At 41.5% G+C, this 22,469-nt stretch overlaps 1 protein-coding gene across 5 annotated transcripts in view; it reads left to right on the top strand.

The window, feature by feature from the left end:
• Positions 1–22,469, top strand: part of TBC1D4 (TBC1 domain family member 4) — a 159,416-nt gene that overhangs the window by 49,715 nt on the left and 87,232 nt on the right. The window contains exon 1 of one of the 5 annotated variants that reach the window (XM_077812381.1): positions 20,241–20,300. The exons of the other annotated variants lie outside the window; for them this stretch is intronic. Coding sequence (XP_077668507.1) covers positions 20,298–20,300 — 3 coding nt within the window. The 5' untranslated portion in view covers positions 20,241–20,297. Of the gene's footprint in view, positions 1–20,240; positions 20,301–22,469 lie in introns of those variants that run through there. 5 annotated transcript variants of the gene reach the window in all.

Below are 22,469 nucleotides of genomic sequence, written 5' to 3'. Positions count from 1 at the left end.
TTATTAGACCCTGTTTTCAGATGCTTATAGCTTTGCTAAACTTGGGCTGAAATTGTAAATGCAAGGTGTATGCCTTAGGCTGAAAACTTTTGGAGACCTTGAGCCAAACCAGTTTAGCTGTTTCTGAGAATGAGACTGGAGAAAAATACATTCCCTCCTCCTTGCTGCTGTGCTAAACTTAAAGAGAAGGCTGCCAGAGAAGGTCTAGCACCCACCCGCTGTGGAGCAGAGACTGGAAATTTGGCGAGGATGTCTTTACATCAGGGGCCTGCTTTTTGTCATCTCCATGAAAATATGCCCATATTTGGCCAAGTTTATAAGCTTTTGAAGAATCTATTTGCAAATGTTTAATGGAGACTTGCTGGAGCTTTGCAGCTAAAAACTCTGAGGGTTCCGTCTGCACGGAGATGCTCAGACCCAGGTTGGAGCATGTACTTTTCTTGCAATTGAAACTCTGGGGTGTGGTGAGACACTGGATCTGAGAGCAGGGAAAGTTTCTCTCCTGTGTTCTCAAACCCCACCCCCCAACCCTGCTGGGCCCAGGCAATGAGGAGGAAGAAACTGCCTGATTTTCAGTGCAGAGGGAGCAAGGGTGGTGGGGCAGGGCAGGGGGAATAGATTGGACCAAGAAGCCTCGGGGTGGATGTAATTGAGAGCTGAGGACAGAGGGATTCATAGATTTTGTTTGTTTTTGTTGATGCCAGAAGGAACCGTTAGATCATTGGCTCCCAAACTCGGGGGTGCATCCTCCTCGGGGGGGCGTAAAGAAATTCCAAGGGAGCACAAGGCTGCCCAGGCTTTGAGCTCCTGCCGGGGAGGCTAGCCCCCAGCCTCTCCCCTCCTGTCCACCCTCCCCTGTAGGTGCACTGCTGCGTGGGTAGCATGGTTTGCGCCCACCCACCTCCCAGGCTTTCCTATAAGCCAGTCCTGCCGCTCCAAGTGGCCTGGTAGGGGTGTTGGATAAGGGGCAGGAGGTCCCGGGGGGCAGTCAAAGGACATGGGGTGGAGGTTTTGGGGGGGCAGTCAGGAGACGGGGAGGAGGGGGGGTTGGATGGGGGTGAGGTCCTGGGCGGGGCAGGGGGTCCCAGGAGGAGGCAGTCAGGGGACAAGGAGCAGGGGGGGTTGGATAGGGGGTGGGGTCCCAGGAGGGCCAGTTGGGGTGGTGGGTCCCGGGAGGGGGCGGTCAGAGGACAAGGATCAGGGAGGGGGAGCTGGATGATGGTAAAGGAGAGGTGGGGGGTGTGAGGGTTTCTTGAAAATTAAAAGGGAGCGTGATGCCAAAAAGTTTGGGAACCACTGCATTAGATCATCCATCTAGTCTGATCACAGAGGAGCCTGGGATTGTGTAACAAATGGCAGAATTAAGGTTTGCGTGTGCTTGAAGTATGATACAGTCTTTAATTACAAAAAGAAAAGGAGTACTTGTGGCACCTTAGAGACTAACCAATTTATTTGAGCATGAGCTTTCGTGAGCTACAGCTCACTTCATCAGATGTTGATGAAGTGAGCTGTAGCTCACGAAAGCTCATGCTCAAATAAATTGGTTAGTCTCTAAGGTGCCACAAGTACTCCTTTTCTTTTTGCGAATACAGACTAACACGGCTGTTACTCTGAAACCTATCTTTAATTACATGATCACATCCTTAATTCTGGCACTTCCTAACTTATGAGTGCTTTACTTTGCATCTTTAATGTTCTTGTAACATAGTTTTTGTGTGTGCAATATAAGTCTGTTTGAGACTTTAATAACACAAGAAGGACTCATCACAACGCAATATCATGTAACTCTTCAAGAAAGTGTAAATATGATTTTTAGCTAATCTTGCCCTTATTTTCTTTACAAAGTCGGTGGCTACATGATCAGGTGGTACAGAGCATACCCTTTCATGCAGGGCAGGCTTCTTTGATCCATAGATGGGAGATTATGCTGTGTGTGCTAGTTATTTGCCATATCTATGTGAACCATTTAATTCTGCAAGCATGAAATCTAGGGAAATAGCTGAGTTTTACTTTAAGTTGTTCTTAAACTGGTTAACTTAAGATCAAAACTCTGCTTACCAGTATCCACCTGAGAGCTTATACCATGGTATGCTTCTTTTCCTTGATCTTCTGTTCTCCTCTTGCTTCCCACGCCTTTGCTGTTGTCCTAACGACAGCTCATTATTTAGTGGAGGAACTGTCACATCAAGGGACATTGGTTAATCATAAAGCACAATTTATTTTAGGTCTTTTGCATAAAATATTTGTAACTCTCAGTTCATTTAGTTAAGATGATTTTAAGCCTCCGTGTTTATATGTATGTGGAGGTCCACAAGGACTTGGGGAAACTGCAGTCTCTACAGGGAATAGGTGACTTCTTGTCTTAATGACTTTTTCTTAATTATTTGATATCAATTGGGTATCACCTTTAGAATGCTTATATTTATACTTGTAAAGTCAAGTTAGAGGGTTAATTTCTAAAGTAGACTACTGTACATCTTTTCACAAAAGTAGACTCTTGAATGGCTTTCCCTTTCACCTAGATCAGGGGTTCCCAAACTTGGTTCGCGGCTTGTTCAGGGTAGGCCCCTGGAGGGCCGTGAAAGTCTGCCCGTACGGCCACTTGCAGCTCCCAGTGGCTGCGGTTTGCAGTTCCCAGCCAATGGGAGCTGCAGGAAGCAGTGGCCCGGCCTGCGCTGCTTCCTGTAGGTCCCATTGGCCTGGAACGGCAAACCATGGCCACTGGGAGCTGCAAACGGCCATACCTGTGGACACTCAGGTAAACAAAGCATCTTGTGGCCCACCGGGGTTTACCCTGAACAAGCTGCAAACCAAGTTTGGGAACCCCTGACCGAGATAAGTGATTATAAAAAGGCAATTAGCAATTCTTAATATCTTTGTTTTCTGCAAACCGCATTACTCTATTGAATATTAAAAGAAAATTTGGAAAGGTGCCAAGTATGTTTAACTGATAGAGCATAATTTGATATGTGCAAAAAGAATTGATATATGCAATAAAATGGCAACTAGGTTTGTAAACTTAATCCTATGTAGCAAGCAAGTGGAAGCATGCAAATCTTACACCTGAGGTTGTCTCTGCAAGCACAAGTGAAGGCTGTTTGGAATACTTTTGTCCCAATTAGAACATAAGATGGCTTTCTGTTGTGACCAGAACCATAATTTATAATTCAGTAGTAAAAAACTATGTTAACACGAGAGGTTGAGGTTGTGTGGTGGTATGTGATTGCCTTGCAAAACACATGAGTTGAGCAAAACTCAAACTCCTGAAAACCAGGAAATGTCTATGCAACCTTAACTCTGACCTCTTTCAGCAATGTCCCAATACACTCTTTTGACATACTTACCTTTTATTCTGCCAACCCCACCATTAAGGTTGCATGGGTATATCTGGTATAGAAGGGTTTCTATTACTATTGCTTCCCCTCCTCTTATAACCCAACTCACATGAAGTGCCTAGAGCAAAGGACAACTCTGTTACAGTGGAATGGCATTGCTGGTTGGAGGGTGGAGTTTGTGGTTGGGCCGGTGAGAGAAATCAGACTTTCTGTTCCAAAATACTGACAGTTTTATGCCTGAAAGAAAGATCCTCTGACTCTTGTCCAATAGATGTACCACATTTCTGAGAATCAATGAGCTGTCTGTGCCATACAGAATACATGTTCTGGTCAGCCATGAACCCTCCAATTTCCTGATTAATGTTTTTCCAACACTTTATTAATAGCTTTTATATGGTCACTGCAGCAATTATTCAGATGCTCAGCCAACTCCGAGAGAACTCCTGGACACAAATCTCTGATGTGATCCAAATCTGCTGTCAGACACTATATGAGGTATACATCTGGGAGAAGGCCCAGTTCATTTCTGCCTGAGTGAATCCGCACAATATCTGGTAGATCACAACCTCTTAAGTCACCAGTTAGACTCTGCAGAGTGGGCAAAACTTTGTCAAAGCAGCCACCTCTCTCCACCCAAATCAGCCTGTAGTCAGCAATCACCATGTCATGGTGTATTATCTGTTTTCCCTCAAACCCCAGCAATTTCGTGATCCAGGAATTGACCAGAATCCAGACATTGGTAACCCTGGCAGCACACACATTTCTTTTACCCTCAGCGCTCAAGGTACCTGTGCTCTGCACTTTGTCTTTAGAAATGCCATGTTAATCTGCCCTGTGGTCAGGAAGTAGCCACTTACCACCCCCTTCTCTGAGGGGCTAGTAAAATACAGATTTTTTTCCTCAAACATGCAAACCTTGGATTGGTGCCCACCCCCACAAAATCCTTTGTCCAGCTCCTCCCCGCGTATATAACAAACATTTTGGTAATACTGCCTGCTGCCTATTCTGCTGTGTTCACAGTAAGTCTCCACATTGGATTAAAAACCTGTTTTATTATTGCAGACTACTTGTAACAAGCAACATGAGATATTAAATCTTTATTGTGCAGATGCACAAAGATTTTGTACTAAAAATATCAGTGGTGAGGTGTTCACCAGGGGCAATGGCATCAGCACATTCCCTCAGATTACCCAAGCAAACCATAAAAAGGCTGCACAGAAACCCTCTCATGTTTTTGTTCTTTCTTGATGCCCATGCAGCATAATCCTTCCAGACTATACATGTGCACAAGCAAAGAAGTGTACATGTTCTTAAATATTCTCAATTTGGGTGCCCCAAAGATGTAGTGGGTGGCATGCACTACCTTGGGTAAACCTTGACAGATTGAGACCATTTTGCCCCTCCGCACCCCAATACTTCAATCTCAAACTCTGCGCAAAAAGTGCGGAGGGAAATACCTAGGAACATTCTGAAGCACTATTTTGAGGGATGGGTGCGGGCTTCTATCTGCAACACCTAGCTCAACTCCTATTTGGATCAATAACCTACCCTGTCCCCTTCTGAGGCACACCAAATGTGAAAGGAGGATGACTCAGTATGTCCATTTTAGAGGGTGATCTTTTAAATCGACATTGTGATGCCCACCTTAAGTGTAGTGACACTGCTGCACCACTCGACTGCTGTGCAGCTGAAGATGAGGGCCAAGTGGTACACTTGTGTTTATAGATCAGCTTTGAAATCCGAGCATCAGTGTTACAAGGTCACATACATACACTTTTATATATAAAGTGTACATTTTAAAAGAAATAAAACCGTTTATTTCAATCCCAAATTTGTAAACTGCAATATAGGAATATTTAATACTGAGAGCGGAAAAGTAATATAAAATACTTTGTAGAGAATGCCGTATTCATAAGTAATGGAAGTTGTCTTAACTACATCTCTCAGTTACCTGTTCCACACCACTGGGAATGTATATTGGATTTAACAACTCGGGGCTGATTTAGTGCTCATTAAAGTAAATAGCAGTCTTTCTATTGACTTCAGTAGCTGCTAGATTGGGGCCTCAGTTCAGTGTAAGTCAGTTATTTATTAAACCACACACAGGTAAATACTACTTTTTATTCCTCTGCCCCTTTTTTCCAAAGTGGGGATAAATACTCCAACACATTTACTTACACAAAGCTCCTGTAGTGAGTGAATGCACAGCTCATTACAAGTTAGCAGATAAACCTAGTCTGTAATGTGGTGAAATTTCAGACTCCTGCTGAAGAGGTTCCTTGAATATTAACATAGTTTCTGAAAAGTGTTCTCTGATTCTGACTGGACCATTTAATTTTTGGGTACCCAGTCCATGATACTTTCAGCAGCCGTAACTGTGCTTTTCCTGGTTTTCAGAATTGTGGAACTCCACATTCTGCAAAGGGACAACATACCACTCAGCAACTTTAACTTTGCATTAACAATTTTTTGCAATTAAATTCTAGTTCTGGTTGTTTTTTGTTTTTTTTAATAAGAAAAGGTATTTGTTTGTAGGAATTAGTAGTCCATTTAGGCAATTGCACATAGCATGTCCTGCAATATGCATAGCTGTTGATTTCAATTGGAGTTATGGGTGCTTGCATGTCTGAAAACCAGGGCCAGGATGCAGGGCTGGCCCTACGTGTTTTCCCATGGGGTGGGGGGGGAGCGGAGCAGAGACTTTTTTGGCACCTTTTCCCCTCCAAGCAGCTGAGTAAAAAAGAAAAGAAGAATGCCCCTTTCCCCCCCCCACACACACACTCAATTTGCCCTCCCTCCCGCAACCCCCTCAGCTGTTGATTTGTCCCCCCTGGAAGTTGGCACCCAGGGTGATGCCTGCCCCTAAGGCTGGCCTTGCCATGTGTCTCATGTTGGGCACCCAGAAGTAGATGCCACTTCCTGAATGTTCTGACCTTAATGAGGGTAGGGGGCAGGAAGGGTGAGCGAGAGGGGTAGACAAGTGAATAAAATTTATTTGGAAAAGATGGTTTCAACAAACTGATAACTGCCAACTGTAGTCTTAAAATGTCTGGACTTCCGAAATGTTTGTAACTCACTTTTGTATGGCGCTCCAGTCCTGGATTCAAAACAATGGGTTTACCTGAGATATTTTTATTACAAAATCCTCATGCAGGGTTAGTGGTGTGTTTCTTGATGGCCCTCTGGGGTACCTCCAAACATCCCCTTATTTCCCATGGAGATTTTACTGCTTTGTTGACTCCAAGTATTTCTTAACAGCTTTCCATTCACTAGTATAAAGATAAGTGTTTACCCATCTCCCTTACCAGTAGATTATAGTACCTGATCCATATGCCTAATGAATCAGTGGGATATTCATCCTTGGCTTTCGTTCAAGCTGCCCAATACCCCCTAAAAACACAATAATCTGACTCTATTTATGGTTTAGACAAATCTACTACTATAAATAAATATAGCAACGCCCAGTTCAACATCTGACAATTGCTAGAATGTGCCAAACATGAAGGACCAAGTCTTCTGACCCACCCTACCAAAAATGGCAATGGATGATGACCATTTGCACCTACACAGCCATTTTGCATTTACACAGCTTCTTTCATGTAAAAATCTGGGATTTCTGGGCCGCTGAATATTTTTCCAAATTCTGTATTAGTCCATTTTTGTGTTATGAGCCACTTGGCTGTTCCACCATGTTCTGTTTTTCATACCTTCTTTGGAAGGTGAATATGTAACTCAATGCAGTTATTTTGTTTAATTCCACCCTTTATACTGGAGTTTTGTGTCCAGCTTTATCCCAACTAGCTATGACATAGATGGAAAATCATAGTTTATTGACTCTGCAAAGATTAATAGAGTTGTGTTTAAGAGCATACAAGCTTTATGGTTAATATTCCTCAAACATTTAATGCTTTTAATCCTTGCAATTGTTTTGAAAGCAAAATAATAAATTAATAATTTGCCTAACAGATGTTTCAGTTTGTGGTGTAACATAACTGCTTTTAAAATATTGCTAGTGGGAGGAAGTGGGAGTATCTTCTTTTCATATATATATAGCTATGTTAGTGAATCATTACATTTGCAAATTAAATGCTTAGAAGTCAGAAAATATAAAACCAAGCACCCTATGCACATAAGCTGAACTGGGCTGGCTTGTAGTGGCTTGGTGCTTTCGTACTTCCTTGTGAAAGAGGTGCCATCTTGTGTCCCAGAATCTAAGATTTAATTTAATAAATAAATAAATAAATAAATCTAGCCACTTTGTGAATGTGATCTTCAGAGGCCATGCCCATATTGGGGGAAAATGTCTTGTTAACACACATTAATGCTTTCTAACATGATGTTAAATACAATTTGGTGCCAACTATAGACAAGGACAGGTTATGTTTAAAGCATGTTGTCTTATCATGATTAACCATGAGCTGAGTTCTTTATCAGATACCAAGATGGATGTTTAATTCTGAAACTAACATGGCAGAACCCCCATTTCTCGGCAACTTATTGGTCTCTGCTTGAGCCTTCTATTCATAAGGGTTTCAACGTGATTTTTATTTTGCAGTCAACTATGTGCTGCCTCCCTTCAGGGTTTTATTGTAGTAGCCAGGCAAGGTACTAACAAACTTCAAGCAGGACTTTATTTTTTAAAGTGGAAACCTCTTTTCCAAGCTGCTGCTGCACCCTCAGTAGCTCTCCCTCCCTCTTCAACTCCTCCCCACTCCTTCCTGTTTCCTGTCCTTTCAGATGCCCAACAGCCAATGCTCCCAATTCTAATAATTACAAGCAACATCTAACCACCACATTCCCTCCTCTCTTAAGAAACTCTCCAAGTTATAATAAACATTGTTGTTCTAACCACAGAAACAAATAGGAAACAAGGCACTATATTGTTGACAGAAATATTACACTAAAAACACTATAGATACTACATAACAAAGTCTCAAGTCCAGGCAGGTAGTCATCTGGGTCTGACAGGCCGTCTCTCAAGCCCCAGTTCCAGTGCAATGTCTTGTGTTGATACTACGGTGAAGTCATCCAATGCAGACTGGGTGTTGGCATAATCTCCTCTTGGTGCATAGGCAGGTGCAAGATAAAAAGCATTCTATACCCACCCATCAGAAAGTCGATAGGTGTAAGCTCCCTTCTTCTCTATGATTTTAAGAGGAGCTCTGAATTTATGGTCCCCTTTGCATAAAATTCCAGGTTTTCATATCCTAACAAAGGAACCACACTTAAACTTTGGTTCCTTAGCACCCTGCCGCTTGTCTGTGAAAGCCTTATACTTTGCTTGGTTCTGTTCAACTGTTTTTTTTCTCACATCATCCTCAGTTGGGGCCTCAGGTCGTGCCTTTAAAAATCTAGCAATGTTTAGTTTAGTATTCATCCATTTCCCATGCAGTAACTCTGCGGGCGATCTTTGCATTGTGGCATGTCATGTGGCCTGGTATGCTTGCAAGAAATCAGTAGTGAAGGTTATCCACAATCGCCCTTCCAGTTTAGCCATTTGCAAACTCTCTTTTAAACTTCTGTTAAACCATTCGATTTCCCCATTGGCTTGAGGGTAGTACAGGGATGACCTTCTGTGTAAAATGTTCCTCTGTGCTAGAAAAGTTTCAAACTCCAGGGAAGTAAATTGACTACCATTATCTGAAACCAGTTCTTTGGGGTTACCTTCCCTGTTAAAAACTGAAGAGAGGAACTTAATTACAGTAGCAGAAAAGATTTGCAATGTAAACGCTACCTCAGGCCATTTTACTGAAATAGTCTGTTAAGGTGATGGCATAATAACCATCAATTGGAGCAGTATCAAAGGGTCCTACAATGTCAATCGCCACTTTTTCCCATGCAGATTCAGGAAGAGGAATAGGCTGTAATGGAGGTGTACATGTCACTGCTGTCTTGTCGTGCATTTGGCAAGTGACACAGGATTTTATGAGTGCTTCAGTTTTGAGAGTCCATCCCTGGCCACCAATACAGATCCCGTAGTCGTTGTTTGGTTCTGACAATTCCTAAATGAGTATCGTGTGCCAGGTGTATGAGTTTTGACAGTAATTCTTCTGGCACAAGTAGCCAGTGTGTACCTCATAGCACAAAACCATCGAGCAAAGAAAGTTCATCCCAAACCCTAAAATAAGGCAGCAAAACTGGGTCAAGGTTTTTAGGGTTACTGGGCCATCTTTTTGTCAGAAATTCCCATAGTTTTTGTTGAATTGGACACGCTGAACAAGCAGCTTGAAATTGTTCTCTTGTAACTGCAGTGAGAGTGCTTGTAATAAGTGCAACTACTACCTCCTCATCCTCTGGTGGGACCATCTGGTGAAAGCAAAGGCAGGCGAGAAAGGCAATCAGCTACCACATTTTGGTTTCCAGGCTTCTATTCCAGTTCATAATTGTCAAGGTTCCTTCCCCACTCTGAACTCTAGGGTACAGATGTGGGGACCTGCATGAAAAACCCCCTAAGCTTATTTTTACCAGCTTAGGTTAAAACTTCCCCAAAGTACAAACTATATTTTACTTTTTGTCCCCGGACTTTATTGCTGCCACCACCAAGCATCTAACAGATATAACCGGGAAAGAGCGCACTTGGAAACGTCTTTCCCCCCAAGCTCTACACTCCCTTTCCTGGGGAAGGCTTGATAAAAATCCTCACCAATTTGCATAGGTGAACACAGACCAAAACCCTTGGATCTTAAGAACAATGAAAAAGCAATCAGGTTCTTAAAAGAAGAATTTTAATTTAAAGAAAAAGTAAAAGAATCACCTCTGTAAAATCAGGATGGTAAATACCTTACAGGGTAATCGGATTCAAAACAGAGAGAATCCCTCTAGGCAAAACCTTAAGTTACAAAAAAGACCCAAAAACAGGAATATACATTCCATTCAGCACCACTTATTTTATCAACCATTTAAACAAAACAGAATCTAACGCATATCTAACTAGATTGCTTACTGACTTTTTACAGGAGTTCTGACCTGCATTCCTGCTCTGGTCCTGGCAAAAGCAACACAGAGACAGAGAGAACCCTTTGTTCCCCCCCCCCCCCCCCCCCCAGCTTTGAAAGTATCTTGTCTCCTCATTGGTCATTTTGGTCAGGTGCCAGCAAGGTTGTCTTAGCTTCTTAACCCTTTACAGGTGAAAGGGTTTTTCCTCTGACCAGGAGGGATTTAAAGGTGCTTACCCTTCCCTTTATATTTATGACAATAATTGAAGGAGAGTAGTCTTGCAGACCATCTAGCAATACAATATCCTGCTCTTCCTAGTCCTTTCATGGTGAGCAATGTCGTCAAAGGGCTATGGTCTGTGCGCAACTTGAACGTGCAGCCCCACAGGTAAGTTCTCCATTTTTCAGTAGCCCAGACACAAGCAAGTGCTTCTTTTTCAACTGTTCAGTATTTTCTCTCAGCATTACTTAGTGTCCTTGAAGCAAATGCAACAGTCCTCTCTGTATTGTCCTCATGCAGTTGTGTGAGAACAGCCCCAAGTCCATAATCAGAAGCATCAGTAGTTACAATTGTGGGCAATGCAGGACTGAATAGTGCAAGTACTGGACTATGTACAATCAAGTCTTTCACTGTTTCAAAACTAGCTTGTGCATCCATTGTCCACACTAAGGCTGAACTTCCCCGTAGTAATTCTTGTAACGGTTCAATGACAGAAGCATAATTGGGAATGAATTTTGCATACCAGGAGGTAAGACCCAAGAAGGAACGTAAGTCTTGAAAATCTGTTGGAGGAGCATTTGAAATTGCCAGGATATGAGCTGGATCAGGTTTTAGTCCAGCCTGTGAAATTGTATGCCCCAGAAAGGAGAGTTCAGTTTATCTAAATTTGTATTTGGACCTATTGAGCTTGAGGCCTGCTTTGCTGATGCAGTTTAGTACAGACGGCAGGTTATTGTCATGCTCCTCACAAGTATTTCCAAACACGATAATATCATCCAAATAGCACTGAACTCCATGTTGTTTCTTCAGAATCAATGACATCATTTTTTGGAAGGCACTTGGGGCTGATGCGAGACCATATGGAACACATTTAAAATGAAATAGTCCCTCATGTGTAATAAATGCTGTGAGGTCTCTGCTATCTTCATGCAACTTAACCTGGTGGTATGCGGTCTGCAAATCAAGAGTAGAAAACATCGTTGCTCCACGGAGCTCTGCAAATATTTCTTCTATGTGAGGAAGAGGATGGCTGTCAATCACAATAGCTTTATTTGGCTCTCTTTAGTCCACACAAAGGCGAATGCCTCCACCCTTCTTCTGCGTCACCACTATAGGTGAAACCCATTCAGAGGAGTCGATCTCTTCAATAATGTCCTCTTGAACAAGTTTTCTAAGTTCCTCTGAAACAGCTTCCCTGACTGAAAATGGTAAGCACTGTAATTTCTGTCATACAGGCATCACGTTATTCCGCATTTTAACTTTATGCAGAAACCCATAAGCACAGCTGAGTTTCTCCTCAACCTGGTGTTGGGTCCCAGCTGAAACTGTGTGTGTGTGTGTGTGTGTGTGCCACAAGAGTGCTTTGCTGAGGAAGATCAATTCGTCCATTAACTACCCTGAGATTTAAAGCAGCCAATAAATCTCTGCCAAGGATAGGAGTGCCTTTGTGGACAAGGTAGAAATCTGCAGTTACACAGCAATCACCAAAAGTAACTATTGCTGGCAGGCAGCCACGTACTGGAATCTGGTTTTTCAAATAGCACACCAAGTGAAGCTTGGGTTCAGTAAAAGGCACATCTTTAAAGTAAAGCAAAGAGATGGTATCAGGTAGTATAGATACTGCTGAGCCAGTGTCCAACATTAGCTGAATGGAGTGTGATTTGCCTGAGGATATGGCAGAAATGTTTACTGTGCACTTTATTTGTTCTGGAATACGTGCAGTAGTGATTTTGTCTATGCTCAGCACAGTAACATCTGGTATTGTAACTGCATCCACCTGTTGATTGAACTGGCTGCTGCAACCTATTTTAGCAAAATACCCAATCTTTTTGCAATGACTGCACTGAGCTACTTTTGCCGGACATCCTGTGTAGCTTGCAAGGTGTTGTGGGGATCCACAGCGAAAGCATGCTTTTACAGTATTTTGAATTTGCTGATTTGGTGTGTTTTTTCATTAGTTTTCCTCTTGTAATTGTTTGTCTGCAGCAATAGTGAACTTTTCTTGCAAAGGAGTCACAGCCTGGACTATGCCTCCTGTATCCATGCTCATTATTTTGGCTTCAGCTATAGCTGACTCAGTCTGGGTACCAATGGTTATTGCTTTGTCTAGTGTAAGTTGTGGTTCTAGAAGTAAGTGTCCTCTTACACAAAGCATGGTTGTTTTCTCAATCTGTTCCCAAAGTCACAAGTTACAATCAGTCTCCTCAGGGAAGCAATATACTGCATTGTAGTCTCCCCTGGCTTCTGCTCACGCTCGTGAAATCTGTAGCGATTAGCTACTACATTCACTTTTGGTACAAAAAGGTTCTTTAATGCAGTGAGTGCAGTCTCATATTTATCATCTGCAAGGGGAAAAGTGTAAAATATACACTGCCCTTCTGCTCCAAGGCAATGGATTAGCAGAGCACGCTTTCTTACTTCAGAAATCTCTGTAGCACTGATGGCAAGCAGATAAGTCTCAAACATATGGATCCAGGCAGTAAAAGCAACTGGAGGCTCACTTGGGCTTTGTAGAAAGGGCGCAGGTGGGTTCAGAGGCAGAAGATCCATCCTCGTCGCCAAAATGTTGTTGTAGCCAGGCAAGGTACTAACGAACTTCAACAGGACTTTATTTTTTAAAGTGGAAACTTCTTTTCCAAGCTCCTGCTGCACCCTCAGTAGCTCTCCCTCAGCCTTTTCAACTCCTCCCCCATCCTTCCTGTTTCCTGTCCGTTCAGACTCCCAACAGCCAGTGCTCTCAATTCTAATAATTACAAGCAACATCTCAACACCACAGGTTTCTTGTCACGGTTTTGCAATGATTGGTAGTCTATTTGGGAAAACTTGCATTGCCTATGTTCATTTTTTAAAGTCAGAGTGGTAGCCGTGTTAGTGTGTATCAGCAGAAAGAGTGATGAGTACTTGTGGCACCTTAGAGACTAACATTTATAACAATAAATAAATAAATGTTAGTCTCTACGGTGCCACAAGTACTCCTAAATTATAGACTTAATATAAAGAATGAGAAGATTTCAGGTACAGGAGCACTGATACTTTTGTACACTTCTTTGGTTGGAACGGACTTATGTATTTCAATTAAAGTTGCTAAAATAAACAATGCATCTGAATATATGTGAAAACTGTATGCATTTGTCTCCTTCTCTTCTCACCCTTAACAATCTTCTAGGCCCCAATCCTGTAAATGTTTCCATGTAGTCAAACCCTTGTGCTGGGCTCAGAGACCCACTCAATTGCTCTAGTGGGGCTCTGCACCAGTGCAAGGATCCATCCATGTGCAGTCAATTGTGGGGTTGGGGACTTGGATTGTAAACTATTTAGGATCAGGACTGTGTACAGCCAGGGCCTACCACCCTCATTTGAATTGGGGCCTCTGAGCATTATGGTAATAATAGCCCTTTCGATAATATTTTAGATTACTGAAGTGCACCATTTTAAAATATCTGATCATCTTTTCACAGTTCATGCTGCTTGTTTTGCTTTTAGATCTTCCTCAGCTCACACTTTTGAAACTAGAGTGGCCTGTTTGTTGTTGTTGTCTGGGTTTCATGCGCTAGCATAATGCTGCAGTGTTTGTAAATCCAGACACCACTGGGAATGTTTAAATCAGAACAAAAATTCAATCTCTCAAAAGCATGATTAATGCTGTGTAACATGCTTTTAAATACTAATATAAACACAATTCTTTTGCCCTTAGTTTCCTTGTAAGGGGACGTAGTGAAGTACTGGAAGAAATAATTGTCAGTGTCTAAAATATTGTTCATTTGAATGACCTTATAAGAATAAAGTGTAACACTTAAACAAGCTGCTTTTCTCCTTTGAGAAATTAAAGGTCTGAATTTTTACAGAACAAATTCTCCCACTGTTTTATGTGATTTAGATGAGGCTTTGTTTATGGGTCTTAGTCTGCTGTATTTCGCTGTTCTCAAGTGATAAAATTGAACTAACCAACAGATTAGAATTTGAAAATTCTGCAGTGTTTCCTCGAAATGGAACTTGAGTTTATGTGGTGGAGGATGTGGAAGCCACCATTACCACATGCATTCTCTTTTTCTCATGAGAATTGATAAATGTGCTAGGAATTAGAGGTTATAACTGAAGTGTAAACAAGAAAATATCTCCTGCTGATGTAGTCCAGCAATTCCAATGACCAAATTTAGACAACCATACTTAAATCTCTTTTTTTGAGAGCGAGAGGTGAAAGGTTTAATTTTTATTTCTCTCATTAAAGTGAAAGCTCATTGAAACAAAAAATGCATCATGCAGTGCCCAAAACAGAAAACAAAGTAGAATAATTTTAAAAAACAAAACAAAAAACCCCAACTAAATAAAGAAACACTGGCTTTTAAGAAGCAGAGACTGTGGCTTTGAGGTAAAGCAGTCTACACACTAATACCTTCTGTTCCAGAAACTGTTTCCCTTTGACCCATAAGCCCACTCCTAAACAGGAATTGCCAAATCTAGGGTACTCCTGTTTTGCATATGTAAGTGGGAATAGTCCCACTCTTGTGGGGAACTTTCCTGGCTTCTGCACTACCCCGGTGAAGTGGGCTAGCGAAAGGATTGGAGTCCTCACTCCCACTTCCTTTACCCAGAGTCCTCCCTGCCCTTGGGGACTTCCCTTCCACTCTCCTGTCTGGCAGAGTCCTCATAACCCTGACAAGGCTGGGCCCAGGATTCCTGGGGGGCTCAACCCCCCAACCCTGCTGTGGTCACGTAGGACAGGGGCTAGGGTGTCCCCACTCCGGGGTACTCTCTCTGCACTGGGCACTTCTCTGACCCACTGACCATTACATACAAGTTAAAGCAAATACAAGTTATTTAATCAACAATTAATTTTAAAAAGGAAAAATGGAAAAGGTTAAAGGAAACACATCAGCCCGCTCTGTGGCAGGGAACATCACAAACAGTGTCTCTGGAATGCCAAGGCAGTTCACCGTCTGTTCCTTGTAAGTCCCAGGCCGCCTTCTCAGGCCCTGGCTGTGCTGCAGGGATGCTGTGGGTTGGACACTTGCTCTTAGAGTGTGTGGCCACCACCAGACTCTAAGTGGTAGGACCCTTCTTCCCAGTGTCGCCCCCGCCCTGTTGGGGTTAGGATCCAAGCCCGGCCTGCAGAGGCTCTTGGCTGAGGCGTCTCCCTGTGCTGGGCCCGCTGTCCAGGGTCCCCCTCGCTCTTCCCAGCTGGTCACCACACCCAGCTCCAGACTGCTCCAGCCCCAGCTTCACCACTGCTGCTCTTCCTCCAGCTCCCTGGGCTGCTTCTTTTGCCCCTCTGGGTCTGGTTGCTACAGCTCTGCTTCCAGGACAGGCAGGTCTCCTCTGCAGGCTGCTTCTGTGACTCTGCTCCCAGCACTGACCTGCTTCGTGGGCTGCTTTTCTGGCCCCTCTGACTCTGGTTGCTGCAGCTCTGCTCCCAGGACAGGGTCTGCTCTCTCTGGGCTGCTTTTCTGGTCCCTCTGGATCTGGCCCGGGTCTGCTCCCCAGCTTACCTTGGGCCCCTGCTTTCTCCTTAGCTCGGCCCCACTCTGTGTGACCCAGGCAAATCCAGCTCACATAGAGGACGGGACCTCCCTGGCCTCCTGACTCTCTGATTAGCCTGCCCGCCCTGTCATTCAGGCTGACCTGGAGCATTGGCCTCTTCCCCATTGTTCCTGGGGGCTGTCAGTCTCAGGGTCCTGATTTCCCATAGACCCTTCCCCTTTTAGTACTGGGAGCTAGCCAACCAAAACACTCCCACTGAATGTTAGTAAGGGGGCAACAGTCACCTTACGTATATCACACCGATCCAAATGAATGCTGTTTATATCACAAACATACATGTAGTCTTTTTAATAGTCCATATATTCAAAAGTGTTAGCTACAGTGTTATGATAAAAGAAAAGGAGTACTTGTGGCACCTTAGAGACTAACCAATTTATTTGAGCATAAGCTTTCATGAGCTACAGCTCACTTCATTGGAAGTGAGCTGTAGCTCATGAAAGCTTATGCTCAAATAAATTGGTTAGTCTCTAAGGTGCCACAAGTACTCCTTTTCTTTTTGCGAATACAGACTAACACGGCTGTTACTCTGAAAAGTGTTATGATAGCTTCCCAGTTGGAGAGGTTGTAGTACCATAGTATGTCCTTGTTTAAGGTTATGTGTAGGAACTTGGAGAACTATACTTTCTGGAAGTATATTCAAGCATTCAGGGAGAAAATATTTGGCAGGTATTTCAGGTGCCATTTTACAGTGAATCCTTTCTGGAAACTGTGTGTGTTTTATTGCTGTCTTTCTAGTTACTGTTCCGACTTGCATCTCCAATGTTTTGAGTAGTTTTTGCACAAACTGAGTCAGGCTTGCATAAAACATGCTAACTTTGATGTTGGCTTTCTGCATCACTGCAATCTCTGAGGTATGGCATATCTCTTGACCCACATCTCTGACTTTGTGAGTGGTGGTGTTTGTTTTTGGTTTTTAAATTGTAATCCCCAGTGAGTGATTTGTAAACTCTTTTTTAAGATCTATAATAATCCTAAACTGGACTCGAGAGCCATCTTGTCTGAGCTGTCGCAGCTTGGAAAGAGCTATGGTGCCTGAGGAAACCTTGACATGAAACAAAAGGTAACTTAAACTGTTTGGCACAAAGGAATTGAATTGGTGGGTGGAATGGAAGAAAATAATTCGCTACTGTTTAATTTTTCTGTGATCTTTATTTTAAAGCAGAATACAGTAGTTAAACTACAGAAAACAAGGAGAATCAAATATATTTGGGAGAGGGAAGAAGACAGAGGGGAAAATATGAAATCTTATGTTATAGCTTGATTATATCTAGTAGAACTATTGGTATATTATAGAATAAACTTGCATATAATACCACATTAAGAAATAATTAGCTGTCTCTCCTTAACAACAGAATAAAATTGGTACGTCACTTAATGTCAGCTTGGATATCAAAAAAACTTAACTCTTTCTTTCTTTATATTAAAAAACCAAATGAGGTGGGGAGAACTGGATGTTTTTACTGATTTGCCTTAAATTGTTTGATGTGCTCTGGTAAAGCAAGTATAGAAGTGTTGAGAGCTTAGTTGGAAAGATAAAATGCCTTTGTGTTCCAAAGTAGTTGCTAAACTTCTTGCTTAACAAGAAGACCTCTCTCTATAACCTAGAAAAGTACTTCATCTTGTCAAGTTCTTGAGTAAACTCTTGAGTCCTTTTTTGATCTCTTACATGCCTGGAACCACAGCTCAGCATGGGCACAACACATCCTCTTCTGGCTCTGGTAAAGTAAAGAATTCCTTTGAAGCAGTAAAATGCCTCCTGTTTTTAAAAAAAAAACAAAACAAACAAACAAAAAACTGCAGAAGAGGTTTAAACTCTGTGTTTTGGTGCTACGATCGGAGCTGCACTGGCAGACTATTACTAGTCAGCTGAGCATATTTGAACAAGTGTCCTTTTCACACAAATCCAACGTCAGGATCAAGGCTCTGGTTGGTAAGCAAGCCCCATTATGTATTGCACTTAAGTGTTCATCCTTCCCTGTTTACAAAATTCTACTGTCGATGTTAGACTAATTCAAAAGGCTTCTTTTATAAACTTAAACTAGATTTTTCTTGGGCAGGGAATGTGTGGAGAGAAATGGCTACATTCATCGGTACAGTGCCTGTTACCGTAGTACTGGGGTGCTTGTACATCTTCCCCTCTCTCCCACAAACAGGCAATGATCTCTCCCAAAGGGAGCAGAATCTTCCATCCTCTGTTCCTTCTTCATAGCCTCCTAACAGAATATCCTTTAGGAAAACACGCGCACTGGGCAGTGTTAATTGTAGTTAATTTTTAAACGCCATTGGAAGAGATTGATTATGAATTAAAGGTTTCAATTTCTTACTGAGGAAGAAGAAAAGGAGGACTTGTGGCACCTTAGAGACTAAGAAATTTATTTGAGCATAAGCTTTCGTGAGCTGCAGCTCACTTCATCAGATGCAGTCAGTGGAAAATACAGTGGGGAGATTTATATACACAGAGAACATGAAACAGTGGGTGTTACCATACACACTGTAACGAGAGTGATCAGATAAGGTGAGCTATTACCAGCAGGAGAGCGGGGGGGGGGGGGCGGAGGCGGACCTTTTGTTGTGATAATCAAGGTGGGCCATTTCCAGCAGTTGACAAGAACGTCTGAGGAACAGCAGGGGGGATAAACATGGAGAAATAGTTTTACTTTGTGTAATGAACCATCCACAATTGCTAATTTATATCCATGAATATAATACTTTTTAAAATGATGAGTAAGTCCAGTTTTTTGTTGCTCTTCATCAAAGGATAAAATTCTGGATAGATATGTAACATATTTAACATCTCTATTCATAAAATACACATACCAAACAGTATTTCAGGACACACACGAGCAAAAACCATGTGAATTAATAAAACAAAATAACCAGCCCAAGAACTCATTAAGCTCTAACCCACTCTCTTGGTAAAATCCTTAGTAAACAGATAGACTTGAGGTAGGTACTGAAGGACAGTGGATCTGGAGGCTGTTAGGCAAGGGGATGGGGAGACGGTTGTGGTTGTTTGTTTGTTTTTTTTCCCCAGTTTTGGAGAAGTCACAAAACACCTCACTGCCAGTGCCAAACTGTTTAAATATGGGGGCTAGTATTAGTTCAAGCATTTCAAATGATCATAAATGTCAACATAAAATGTGAGGAGTGAGGCCAAAAGTGAGCTAGGACCCAAAGCATAGAGCACAACCAACACTGAAGTGCACCTAGAAACAAATCAGCAGCCTTAGCAATACTGCACTGATCATAGAGCACAAGTGTAGGGTAACTTTGCAAGAAGCACTTTTAAGTAGCTGTCGGGTTGTTGCATTCTGCATTAGATAATTAGAGGATGGGGGGCTTCATGGGCCAAGCCAAACAGAGTAGCTGACAGACATGTCTGATGGTCAACCATAACAAAGGTATGTCACAGAGCTAAAAGGAAACCATAGGGATACTTAATCTTTGTCCATCACTAAAAGGAGACAGGTATAGCCTCTCTATATATTGAGGCTTAAAACCAGATTGGAGGCAGGTAAGGAAATGTGAGTACTCTGGACTTTATTTTCAGATTTGCCTTGCTGCAGTGGTCTCATTCTTCCCCAAAAACAGAGATTCGATAAATTAAATAATATTGAGAAGAATGAATAATAGTGAATGGATGTCACTGTTAGTTTTTTAAAAAAATGGCTCTATATTTGAGGACTGGAGGGCTTACAAATATTTTAAAGCAGAAAAGATATGGTTAAAATTTTCAAAAAACATAATTCCCATTTTTGAAAGTGATGTAGGCATTTAAGATGCTAAGTCCCGCTGCCTCAGTCACATGTAAGCTTCCAAAGGCTTACCTCACTTTTGAAAATGGGATTTGGGCTGCTAAAGGTACTTAGGCTCTCTTAAAATGTTTGTCCTACATCTTATTTTCCTAGCTTCTTTAACTGCTTTGATTTTGAAAGTTGATTGAGGATGGGATGGATGGCAATGGTGAAATGGCAAGGTAAAGGGTAGGTGGTCTGTGGCAGTACAACTTAATTTCCCTATGTTGGTTTCATTTGTGCTGTTGTTCTTGGGTTGAAGGTTTGGGAGTAAATTGATCTTGGAGGAGTTTACTTCCCTCTTCTTGACTGTCTTCTTTCTTGCATGCAGTTATGCTAGACTATTCATTTAAATGAGAAACTTTAAATATCTCTTGCTGAAGTTATTAGGAGACACACATCAATACACGCCAGGCATAGTAGGCAGAAGAGTTTGTTTGCAAATTGTCATCCCTGAACTAGAGAGCCAAGGAATATGGTGAGTTACCTTCTCAGCTCTGTGTATTGGTTTTTGTTTTCTTTATTTTGAGTTTAACCAGCATTTATTAGTTTAAAATAACAGCTTGTATTCCTGTGTTGCCTGGAGGGTTTAAAGTTGTTCAGTCAACATGTTCACAGTTTGGTGCTGGGGTCCTTATCGCACAACAGCAGTGCATGTTTTGCTAGAAAATGTAGTGTAGAGTTCAGATAAGTGGTGAAGTAATAAATACACCTTTGTTCTTAAAGGAATGGTGAAAGGGGCCTCTTGTGCAATGTAGAACAGATCTTTCCAGTGTTCAGTGTGACGTTAATCTCAAAATCTTTAGATACTATAATTCAGATTTTGAAACTAGTGTTTCAGGGAAGTTTTTCAAAGCAGCCTTTGGTTTACATGGCCGTAGTTTTACATCAAGTTTTTGCATAGGGAAAATCTTGCAATGACATCTCTCTGTAAATGCTTGCTCAAAAAATAACATTGCAGAATTTAATCAACAGTTTTTGAAGCAGATTTTGAAAAGCTGGCCTTTATACAGGACTTGTAAAGTGATCTACTTCTAAATAGCAGTCTGTATTCTCCCTTTCACCTGCAAGCCCCATTTTAAGGTAGAACTTCTATTGGAGCTAGTAATAATTTCCAGCCAAATAATTGGAGGTGGGAGGCAATGGTTGATTTTTTTATTATTATTTTTATTAAACTACTGAGTGTGAAGTACAATTACATAATATTACAATTACATAAATATTAGAAGAAATTGTAAAATATCATTCTTTTAAATTTAAGCTCAATTTACTATTTTGTATGCTAAAATCATGCAGAACAAGGCAGTGAAAATAAAATGTTAATATTATGTACCATGGTAACAAAATAAACAAAAGAACGTAGTATTTGGCTGTATTTCCTTGATGCTCATTTGGCGAAGGTGGAAGATTTGTTTGGCGAAGGTGGAAGATTTAAAAACTACAAAAATCAAGTATTCAAAAAATCTCTGAGTCATATACACTGGTACCTCAACTAAATATTATTTAGCAGGTTATTAACCCAGATGGCTTAGATGTATAGGTATTAACATAACCCAGTAAAAGTTGACAAACCAGGGAACCATGTTTTGTCCAACTATAAATATAAGAATTTGTATCCAGAAATACTAAAATTCCTCAAAGTGAGTCATACTGAAACATTAGAGAAGTTGCCACCTGGCAACTTCGAGTCAAGTCTGATTTTCAGAATTTTTCTGTTGGGCTACAAATGAGAAACTCTCATGTCTAAAGGTAAATTCTTTCAAAGTAAGAGTGATGTTCATTTGGGAGGATTTTTTTCTCTCTCTCCCTCTCTACACCTCTCTCTGTCTGTCTGTCTTTTTTTAATTAAAAAAATAAAATAAAATTCCTAGTTAAAAGATTTGTCAACTTTGTTTCCCATTAGCCTGGATGTAAATGACCATTACTGTGAAATACCAGAAAGTTCAAAGACACGTTTATTAAAGGTTATAAAATATAAATAAGTACTGTTTGGGGAGGGGATCTCTAATTCTTGTTTAAGTACATAAATAACGTCTCAAAACCCAGATCTGATGTTTCTTTCTTTCCTAGAGGATAAAGGGAGAGAACAGAATGTTTATAAATCATAAAAGAAATATATTGGCTTTCCATAGCAGAACGTGTCATAGACAGATCTCATATACTGTATGTGATAACACACCAAAATAATTCTTTGTTTAAATCATAATGTAGAAATTTACAAAACTTGGTTATTTCTTAGTAGAAATCAGAAAGGGTCTGATAACCTGGTCTAACATGGAACTTTCTCATGGACACTGGAGTGTGGGAATTCGGCATCCTGAATTTTACTAGGAAAGTGTGTGTGTGTGTGTGTGTGTGTGTGTGTGTGGTAAATCTTCCACATCTTCATGGGAAATTCTTAACCCAACCAATCAGGAACCTGCAACAAGTAAATGAGCATAGTTAGGAATTAATCTTAAGGAAAGTCTAGAAAGGCTCCCTGCCAGAGTGACCGCCCTCTGTGGGTAGTCTGCTGTCTAATAATTTACTGGAAATTTATCTTTTTACAATTGAAATAATAGCCCAGTATTCTGACTTTAACAGCATGTGATGCTTGCAGTCTCCATTTCATACCACTTCTGTAGGGTAATTGCCGAAAAAGAAGCAA

This window comes from Eretmochelys imbricata, chromosome 1 (genome assembly GCF_965152235.1).
Source record: "Eretmochelys imbricata isolate rEreImb1 chromosome 1, rEreImb1.hap1, whole genome shotgun sequence".
Taxonomy (NCBI): Eukaryota; Metazoa; Chordata; order Testudines; family Cheloniidae; genus Eretmochelys; species Eretmochelys imbricata.
The sequence above is the reverse complement of the archived record's forward strand: the minus strand, read 5'-3'. Positions and strand labels throughout refer to the sequence as shown.